Consider the following 10,796-nt stretch of genomic DNA (forward strand, 5'->3'; position numbering starts at 1 on the left):
GCAAAGGCTCCGACTCAGTTTTCATCCCTTCAATTATCATTGAAACATTGTTCCTGTCTGATAAGTGTCCATGTTGAAAGGTACTCCACACCAAACTGTTGTGAGACGATATGAACAAAGGGAGGTTCAATCGGACATTCTGTGCTCCCAGAGAGAGGATGTTAGGTTCTCTACCTTGGGCAGGGCGTACTTGGGGAACCTCATCTGGACAAACTCGTTCCTCCGGATGAGACGGTAGTGCTTGGTGCGGTTTCCCGTGGTCACCTAGGAGACAGAGAGGGGGCAGAGATACAAGTGATGTCAGTGAGACGCTGGTGTATAATATTATGGGATGTCTGAAGTCGAGTGCTTTTTTTGTGCATCAACTCCACTTTCCTGTCTTTGGATGGAGAGAGATGTATAGAGAAAGAGAGAGAGAAGAAGAAGAGAGAGAGAGAACAGAAACAGAAGGTGCATGTGTGAGGCAGAAAGAGGGAAAGAAAGGAAGAAGGAGAGAAAGACACGGAGTCAGCATACTCTGACAACCTGACCCACTACAGGTGAAGTCACGGCGTGCAATTCACCATCTGTTATCCTCCGAGTCACAGACTCAGTCATTATAGGAGAGAGAGAGACAGAGAGCGAGACAGGGAAAGAGAGACAGAAAAAGAGACAAAGACAGAGATGGAGAGAAAGAAAGATAGAGAGAAAGAGAGAGGGAAGGAGGAGCGAGAGAGGGATGGGGGGGGTGAAAGGTGTAGAGCTCAGCATAATCTCCAGTTCTGCTCACTCAGAGCGTTGGCGTGCGGGGTAACAGCAGGGGTTTCTGGGGTAAACACTGAATCACACCGCCTCGCACCACTAACGGCTCAGCCAATCAGAAAAGACAGGTGCAGGCAGGACAGAACAGACCCATGATCGCCTGAAAGTAAGCGGGTTATGTGGTTGTAACTCTGTTTACCCCTCCCTTACTTTCAGTCCCTCTGCCTTGCCCTCTCTACATCATCCTCCGTATTCCTTTCCCCCCACCCCTCACATCCAACATGCCCACTGCAGTGCATCATGGGAATTCTGCCAAGACGACGCTGAGTATTCGTGGGACCCTTTCCGCTCAGGGCACGACCTTGAAATAAAACAGACCCATCAGCAGAGCTCTTAGCAAAATGGCCTCTTCTTCAACCGGCTGGGGCTAATGAACGTGGGACCTGAACCCGGAGCGCCCCCCGCGTCGCTTTACCTTGACAAAGATGTAGTCATCCTGGACGGAGAGGGGAGCCGTGGGTCGATCTTCCCAGGAACTGAGCCGTCACCAGCTTGTCGGAGCAGTTCTGGATCAGACAGGTCACATACAGGTAGCCTGGGAGGGAGTGGGGGGGGGGGGGGGGGGGGGGGGGGGGGGGGGGGGGGGGAGGGAGGAGAAGAGCCTGTTATTTTCACGAGATAAACGGTGCTGATAACACCGTGTCAAGGACAGAACCGGACAAGAGAGAAAGAGGAAGGGAGGGAGAGCGAGAGAGATGGAGTGAGGCGTGGAGACGAAGTGTTGTGTGTCGTGTGTGAGGGAGAGAGTGTGTGTGTGCGTGCGCGGAATAGACACAGAGGAACAGAGAGAGAGAGAGAGAGAGAGAGAGAGAGAGAGAGAGAGAGAGAAGAGAGAGAGAGAGGAGAGAGAGAGAGAGAGAAGGGTGTCAGATGGACAGGGGAGACGTCTATTCATGATGTATTATTCATCCATCCCAGTCTTCCCTTCAGACTGATAGGGGATTAGCCTGAGACGGAGGTAGACTAGGGTGCGTGTCCGTCACCAGGCTAACACCTTCTCATATCGAATTTCACACGACTGCTGACTCAGCTAGTCGCCTGCTCCAGAACTTCCCCACTAAGGCCGGGTCGAGGTGGCAGACGGCATCAGAGCCCCCCCCCCAAAAAACGCTAACAGGCTAGACATTTAAGGGGTCCCCAGGTAAACAGAGAGCTTCTCTGTGAGGAGAGCAGCTCCGTGGTTTACTCGAAGCTGTGCTCCTCCCCGCTCCAAGCACACGCCTTCTTTGCGCCGTCGACAAATGGCCCGGTTAATTTATTGAAATGCCCGGACGTTTAATCAAAACAGCATACGGCTGCGAGACTCATTAAAAAGCTATTAGATTGGCTAAGCGTCCCATTCCAGCTTGTGACACGAACGCTTTCCTCACGCGGCTCGCTCGCTCGCTCGCACGCACCCCCCCCTCTCCACCTGACCACCCGACAGGAAGGTGCTAAATCACCAGCGGGGACTTCCTCGGGAAGTGTGCCGCAGTGCGAGAATAAACTCCGCCAAGGACGGAACAGACAAAAATGGACTTTTGGAGAGTGGGACTCATTTGGACTGCGAGTCAAGGTAATGCTGCAGATGCACCCATTTTCTTCATTCCAAGGAAGTGTGTGTGTGTGTGTGTTTGTGTGTGCCCGGCTCTGCATCTATTGGATGTGTGCAAGCCACCCCCAAGGGTGCCCACATTCATCTCCCTACTGGCACACACACACCAATGCCCAGCGCCATGTTACACCTCGTTCATCAATCAAATCTACCAGCGACCCCCCACAACCCCTTGAAACCTGCCCACTCACCCACCCACTAATCCTGGGCATAGACCCCAGGCGAGCCCCAGGCTTTTACAGGCCCAGGGCCCACTGTTTCTTCAGAGCTCCACCATAGCACCCGGACTGTCCTCCCTCCACCCTCAAGCCTGCCACCGCTTACCCTTGATAGGGGGTGCGTGTGACAGGGGGGGGAGGGGTGGAACAGCTTGGGCTGGCATGCCTGGTCGCCTTGGACCCCCCTCACCCATCCGTCTGGGCGTGCATGCCGCCACACAATCAAGAAAGGGAGCGGGAGGGAGGGAGAGGAAGCTGTGGGTGGTGGAGGGGAAGGGAACCATGTGGGTCCTGCCTAGCCTAGAGTACAGCTCTCGTGCCTGGGCATCTGGCCCGGACAGACAGCCTCTCTGGTTCTCTGTGATCAACACAGCCAGCTTGTTCTGGATGACAGGTTTCAGACGGCGGGGCCGCGTGTTGGGCCGCAGTGGTTCCCATGGGGATCGTTTCCTCTACTCTGGTATGGGAGGCAGGCTCCGGAACATTCTCCACAGGAAACGTTGGCAGCTTCATTTCCATATGCGGAGGTGTGCAGAAGAAAAGGCGAACAGTGAGCTTGTCTCCTACCCTCCTGCTTGCCCTTCCTCCTGAGGGTGGGGCTGCTGTTCGTCGTGCTTTTGGTCTCTCTGTGATCTACTTATGGTTGAGAAGGAGGTGTATGCTTATCGTTCAACATGCACACAGTTAAACGCCGTAATGTATCATACCGTAACACACATACGGTAATGACATACACACACACACCTCTCAAACACACATCTTCCATGACGGAGGAGTCCTGGAGGGTTGCAGCGCGCACCTGGGTATATGGTGATATGGTAATCCAGTCTGACTGGGGAGGGGACGAGGGATGGCTGTGTGGCCAGGGAGCAAAAAGGGAGACAGGGGAGGAGGGGAGGCGGGGAAAGAGGAGGCAGGGGGAGGGGAGGCAGGGAGAGGGGAAGCAGGGAGAGGGGAGGCAGGGAGAGGGGAGGCAGGGGGAGGGAGGCAGGGAGAGGGGAAGCAGGGAGAGGGGAGGCAGGGAGAGGGGAGGCAGGCAGAGGGGAGGCAGGGAGAGGGGAGGCAGGGAGAGGGGAGGCAGCAGAGGGGAGGCAGGGGAGAGGGGAGGCAGGGAGAGGGGAGGCAGGCGAGGGGAGGCAGGGAGAGGGGAGGCAGGGGAGAGGGGAGGCAGGGAGAGGGAGGCAGGGAGAGGGGAGGCAGGGAGAGGGGAGGCAGGGAGAGGGGAGGCAGGGAGAGGGGAGGCGAGGCGGCAGAGGGGAAGCAGGGAGAGGGGAGGCAGGGAGAGGGGGAGGCAGGGAGAGGGGAGGCAGGGAGAGGGGAGGCAGGCAGAGGGGAGGCAGGGGGAGGGGAGGCAGGGAGAGGGGAAGCAGGGAGAAGGGGAGGCAGGGAGAGGGGAGGCAGGCAGAGGGGAGGCAGGGCGAGAGGGGAGGCGGAGGGAGAGAGGGAGGCAGGCAGAGGGGAGGCAGGGAGAGGGGGAGGCAGGGAGAGGGGAGGCAGGCAGAGGGGAGGCAGGGAGAGGGGAGGCAGGGAGAGGGGAGGCAGGGAGAGGGGAGGCAGGAGAGGGGAGGCAGGGAGAGGGGAGGCAGGGAGAGGGGAGGCAGGGAGAGGGGAGGCAGGCAGAGGGGAGGCAGGCAGAGGGGAGGCAGGCAGAGGGGCTATGTTCATCTGTTGTTGGATGAGAAGATGATGAAGGCCTGGGAAAGGGGATGAATACAGACGGGAGGAAAGGTGGGAAGCATTGCTGCATGTGACCGACACACACACACTCACACACCACACACACACACCACTCCATACCTCCACCTTCGTGTCTTGCATCTCCATGTGGACCAGGTCAGGATCGACGTCCAACCAGAGACAGACCTGAAACACACACACACACACAAACATCAGACCCCTGTATCAGTCAAAACACTGAAACACAGCTCAACACAGCCTTCACAGACAGCAGTCTTTCTCTGTACCCCCCCCACACACACACACACACACACACATTTCTCCCTCATTCTCTATTTCCTATCTCTACCGCTCAGGCCACAGCCCTGCAGTATCCACAGAAACATGAACCTGCCACTTTTTTCAACCCTCACCACCCCCAAGTCCCAAGCCCTGGCCCTCTTACCCCCCATCTTAACCCTCTTTCACACTCTCTTTCTCTCTACCCCCAGTCTGACCCTAACCCTCCTTCTCTCTCCCTTCTTCCCCTTCGCTTTACCACCGTCCTTCAGTGGAGTCCATCTGATTAGCAGTCCGTTTGGGGAAGTCAGTGAAACGCCCTTAGCTTCATGAAGACAGAGGCCCACATATAAAACCTCCATTACTTTGCCAGTAAAGAGCCTTTCACGAGCAATTAGCAAGCGTAGAATGGAGGCAGGGGGAAAGAAGGGAAGGGGTGGCTGAAGGAAAGGGATTAGGGAGAGAGACAGACAGAGCAGACAGAGCAGAGAGACAGACAGACAGAGCAGAGCAGAGCAAGAGCAAGAGCAAGAGCGAAGAGCGAGGAGAGCGAGAGGCAAGAGCGAGAGAGCGAGAGAGCGAGAGCGAGAGCGAGAGAGCGAGAGCGAGAGCGAGAGCGAGAGCGAGAGCGAGAGCGAGAGGCGAGACGAGACGAGAGAGAGAGAGAGAGAGAGAGAGAGAGAGAGAGAGAGAGAGAGAGAGAGAGTTTTTGGGAGCCTGTCCTGGCATTGAAGGGTGACCCAGGAAATAGGATCACTCCGAAAAAACTACAACTCCACAAGGTTGCCATGAATCAAGTTGATCATTTTACAACCCAAAACAACATGTCTGGATGGACCACCGGCAACTGGTGCTTCATCATAGGCTCTTAAAAGTGAATCTGATTTATGGTGATTGGCTCCTTGACCTCCATGTGATTGGATAAGTTCGTACCAGACCTTAATGTCCAGTCTGGCTTTCATGACCACACTGAAACTTCCAGAACTTATCTTTGGAGGAGATCACCTTTTGTTAGTTAGTAAGTCCATTTCATACTGGGATGAGACACAGCCGTGAGAGGTCCTAAACACTGTGCTTATCTCTTCAGATCCTTCCATAGTGATTATTACATCTCTGCTGTTACTTCACACACACACACACACACACACACACACACACACACACACACACACCATCAGGAACTGCACATAACACAATTTTCCCTTCTGCTCAGCAATATATGATGATTGAGTTTTACAACTGTCCTTGAAGGTGGAGGTCTGGATAGATAATCGGTTCAGTCAGATCAGATGTTAAGTACGTCGTAAGCCCTGAGGCACTTTGTTTAACTTCACAAGAGAGAAAGGACTTCAGCTCTGGCGCTGGTCTAACAGTATGTGCAGTTCAGCTCAGCCTGATGATATGTGTGCAGGACATACACGGATAAATCAAATAGTTCATGACCAAGACCTCCTTCATAAAAGGAGGGGATTTAATACTGGTTGGCGGGGGGGGGAGGAGAGGAGAATGGAAGGAAAGGGAAGAGAGGGGATGAGAGAGGAGAAGAACAAAGGAGATTGTGTGCGTGTCTGAAAAGAAAACCCAGTAGAATCACTCACGCAGAACACCCTGTCTTTGGTGACTCGCTCCTGTAGCAACGTCCCACTTACGGCCCAAATCGGTGGAGGACGTAGAGCTGGGGGAAGAACAGACCAGGCTTTTAGAAAGCGTTCACAAGGAAACGTGACACAACCTCTAAGAAGACAACGTGGTCGACACTTTGCTCAGCATCCAGGCACTAAACTGTCCCACAACCTGAGGGCTTCGGATTCTATTTGACCGATTGAAGACTGTATTCTGGCACTGCTTGCGTTGTATGTAACGTAGGTGCAGTGGGTCAGTGGAATACTGGTTCCAGAGTCATGTCACACTTGCAGGTTATTGGTGGTTTTATTAAAACGCTAGCACACCTCAACGCTGTAGTAAAGTGGGAGTCCATGTTGAATAATGTCGGCCCTGCCAGACCAAGCCAGTGAATTTCACGGTTCACTAGAGGCTCATACTGACCTCGATTCCTCTTCGTATGCCAGACCCGTGTGTGACTGTGTGAATGTGTACATGCTTGTGTGTGTGTGTGTGTGTGTGTGTGTGTGAGAACATGTGCATTGATCGCAGCCATAATGAAAATCTATTGATCTTCACACGAGGTGCCTTGGACACACGCTATAGAAAGCAACTAAGGAATAAGAGGGTGCTTGCACCGCGGAGCCTGCAGCATATTCCCCTGCCCTGCACACACACACACGCAAGCACATTCTGAGAAACAAACAACAACAAAGCAAGTTGCTTTGTCAGCGTCATTCTATATCAAGGGTTGTGATATTATTGGCTTCCTCACACCCACGTATTGACATACACATGTGACAAGTATGTGCTCAATCACATGAGCGTATATTTCTAACAACGCTGTTAGATGCATTGATGCACTGTATTGTTTACTGTAGCTTGTAAACACACACACACACCCTTCCAGATGAGTCCAACACTAGCAATACCCATCCAGATCATTTGACTACAACCTAGACCAACCCAACCTTGAGCAAGATAGTACATATCCGGCTTTAAAGCAAATATTTTCACCACAACCCTGGTGTTAGTCCACGAAATGCGAGTGGTCTCAAAATGTATATATTTGAAATTCACCCACAGAGATGCAGCCCTTCTCTGGTCTTTCTTGTGCTAAATGGTTTTTTCGTTCTGTTAAATGACTTTCGAGGCTACTTTATGTCCCACCGCCTGGAACAAATTAAAGCCCTAATTGAATTTCTTGTTTTAATTAACGATAAATTATTAACGCAGAGGAATTTTCAATATGCTGGTACAAAGTCTGCCTACTTCCCTATAGTCTGTTTCATCTGGACAATTCGTCACAGAAAACAGGTTCTACGTTCGGTGGTCACAGTAGGTAGTATTTCATGGTTCTGAAGAGCAATAGGCTGCCTCCCACCAAAAAAAAGAACTCAATCACTGGACAAGTCAAGCTTGAATGTAAGTTCTTCCGAGGGACCCATCTCATCCTACATATTGTCTTGAAGTCGACTTCAAACATGTATTCTCTGTTTGAACTGTGCATTGTAATATGTGTACATCAGCTTGTAAAGGCAGTGTTTTACCACCTACTCATATTAGCCAGCACTGCTCAAGGGCGCTGTGTTGCAGCACCCAACCATGAATTAAACAGCTGAGTCATATCTATTCCTGAGCTGGAGGGTAAAGGATAGCGGAGCTCAGAACGAGGGATGATGTGTCCATCACAATCTGCACTTGGGGGGGGGGGGGGGGGGGGGGGGGCAAGGCTAGTGTTAGCTTTGAACAACACAACACAACTCTGCTTGCTTGTTAAACAGACTGGGGTTTGAATAAATCTCACTGGCAGGATGATGTGTGTGTGTGACATGACGCTCGGTTGTGCCCCTGTCGATGTCTGTACAAATCCTTTTTTGATGTTTTGTTTTTGATGCATTTTTTATTGTTTGCAGGCATATTGTGCTGTGTATGGTGATAAGTTGGGGGTTGTAAATGGGATAGCAGGGGGGGGGGCCGGGCGTGGCTTGAAACAACACATTTTGAAATCACTGGTTTTAGAACCACAGTATACATGTAACAGGTACAGAACATGACATGTGACGTGGGTTTCGAATCCCAGTTAGACCCTGCACTCTACCCACCGAGCCATCCTTGCAGTAGGCCAGGACCTTGTCCTCATCCTTGGGGTGGAAAAGAAGCGTGTCGGGGGTGAAGGACAGAGTCTGTCGCTGGAAGAGGAGCCCTCGTCCGTACTCATGAAGAGCATCTGGTCCCTCTCGTTTATGGAGTTACTGACCAGGATCACCTGAGGAAGGGAGAGAGGAAGGGAGAGAGAGAAAGAGAGAGATGGAAGGGGGAGAGAGAGACGAGAGAAGGGAATAAGGGCATAAGGGAAAGAGAAAAAGAGAGGTTAATCATGCCCATGTCATTGGGTGGTGTCCGACCGTATGACGTATCTTGTTAGCAGTTCCGTTTGTGGTTGATTGAGGACACATATGCACGGTCATAACCTCCCACAACACACACACACACACACACACACACACCACATTCCGGGCTATACCTGGGGCACCAGACCATTTCATCACCCAAATGCAGCGCTCATTCTGAGGTGACACCGTATTGACTTAGCTATTTTGAGTTTTATAGCTCATAAAGTGAGCACATTAAACTGTGGGTTAGTGGCCTTACAAGCTCACCAATCACACTTACGTCTCAAAGAGACGAAGGCAAGATCCACCTATAGAATTGAGCCATGGTCAATATCCTCTAACAACATTGACACAATCACTTCCGTCCTTAGGATGGGGAACAGTGACCAGTCCAGGGCGGTAGAGTGAGTGTATTCGAAAATGCCCCCAAACTGTGTTAAATATATATAAAAGATCCCCGTTTCGGGGAGAACGTGATGGAACGACACCGCGTTTCACGCAACCACGTTTCACGCAACGATTGGCATTCATGCCATTTCTCTCACCTGAAATTGCAGGCTTTATCGCACGCCCGTCTGCTATTGCTACGCTGCTCACAGGCACAATTACAAAGTGCTTAAGCGCTCCATCACGGTGCTGGGGACCTGGTGTGTTTAAGGAACGGTTGGTGTGCTTGTGACGAGCTCAGCGAGCCTTGTACAGACGCCATGGGGCGTGCACTCAATCAAAACCAGGAAAGAAGCGCGTAGTGAGAGAGAGAGAAACCCAGAGAGAGGAGAGAGAGGGATCGAGAGAGAAGACAGAGAAAGGGAAAGACAGACAGAGAGAGAGAGAGGAGAGAGGGAAAGAGGAATAGAGGGAAAGAGAGACAGAGCGAAGCAGAGCGAGCGAGCGAGCGAGCGATAGCGAGCGAGGAGAGAGAGAGAGAGAGAGAGAGAGAGAGAGGAGAGTGAGAGAGAGAGAGAGAGAGAGAGAGAGAGAGAGAGAGAGAGAGAGAGAGAGAGAGAGAGAGAGAGCGAGAGAAAGAGAAAGAGCGAGAAAAAGAGAGAAAAAATGATGTTCACAATGCAGAAGGCAGTGTGGGGAGAGGGGACAGAGAGCAGGGGCTCGGTGGAGGAGATGCTGTAATGAGCAGCTCCTGGCTGTTGGACTGTGGAGAGAACGAGGGAGGGAGGGAGGGACAGAGGGACGGAGGGCAGAGGGAGGGTTAGGAGAGGATGTGTGATGATTTTGGCGTGCGTATAACAGGGAGCGGTGGTGTGTGTTTCTGCTTGTGTGTCATATTTCTGTGTGTGTGTTTCTGCTTGTGTGTATTATTTCTGTGTGTGTGTTTCTGCTTGTGTGTATATTTCTGTGTGTGTGTTTCTGCTTGTGTGTATTATTTCTGTGTGTGTGTGTGCGTGTGTGTATGCTCCTCCCTCCTGTGTGACCTCCTCTATCATACTAGCCCGGCCATGCTCATTAATCTTATTTAAACCTCCCCTTTAACTCAACTCACTAAACCTTTAGCTGTTGGCTTCTAACCTCTCTCTCCTCCCGCGTCCGCACGCACACACGCACACACACACATACATCCACACCCCCTCCAGTTAAAATACCTCCAGTCTCCCAACTCAAGCTTTTAAAATCGACCCAAAGTCCTAGTAAACAACTGACACTGTTAAACGCTGTTAGCGTAACAAGATCCACACTCCTCAAACTTAAAGACTGGATTAGCTTAAAGGTAGGGTTTAGCTTTGAAAAACTAATTTCTGAGGTAACACAATTACCTAGAAACCATGCTATCTTCCAAAAATAGATTTATCCAGCCACACTAACCTTATTGGATTAGAAAGAGGCCCCATACAACAGTCTTCATTTGTTTTGTGGTTATACTGTAGGCCTATGCTACCTGAGATAGCATTAGCAATATCCTCTTCTACTTCCTAGAGGTCCCTGGTGACATTTACCCTTCTTGTGCTTCTTTCCTACCCTAGGTGTATGTTTTGAGGTCACCACTGCTGGAGGAAAGAGTCCAAGTCACTTCAGAATCAGGTGTCACTCTGTCTCACGACACACAGGCGTGATGCAGTACCTTTGACAGTCTATGAGTGGGTGCTGTTGTCTAAGTGACAGATCAGCCACGCTCTCCCGGCAACCCATCCACTACCATAGAGAAAGACAAACTTGCAGGCAGTTCCTTTCAGTGACGGAATCGTGAGTCCAAAGCCATACATTCTAAAAACCTGA

At 51.5% G+C, this 10,796-nt stretch overlaps 1 protein-coding gene across 1 annotated transcript in view; it reads right to left on the reverse strand.

The window, feature by feature from the left end:
• The window catches only part of sorcs2 (sortilin-related VPS10 domain containing receptor 2), an 88,031-nt gene that overhangs the window by 18,824 nt on the left and 58,411 nt on the right, over positions 1-10,796 (reverse strand). The window contains 10 exon segments of the mRNA XM_067261145.1: positions 175-264; positions 1,217-1,249; positions 1,251-1,336; positions 2,795-2,798; positions 4,417-4,476; positions 6,168-6,209; positions 6,211-6,234; positions 6,236-6,244; positions 8,277-8,371; positions 8,374-8,440. Coding sequence (XP_067117246.1) covers positions 175-264; positions 1,217-1,249; positions 1,251-1,336; positions 2,795-2,798; positions 4,417-4,476; positions 6,168-6,209; positions 6,211-6,234; positions 6,236-6,244; positions 8,277-8,371; positions 8,374-8,440 — 510 coding nt within the window.

Source organism: Osmerus mordax, chromosome 23, assembly GCF_038355195.1.
Source record: "Osmerus mordax isolate fOsmMor3 chromosome 23, fOsmMor3.pri, whole genome shotgun sequence".
In the NCBI taxonomy this organism is placed as follows: Eukaryota; Metazoa; Chordata; class Actinopteri; order Osmeriformes; family Osmeridae; genus Osmerus; species Osmerus mordax.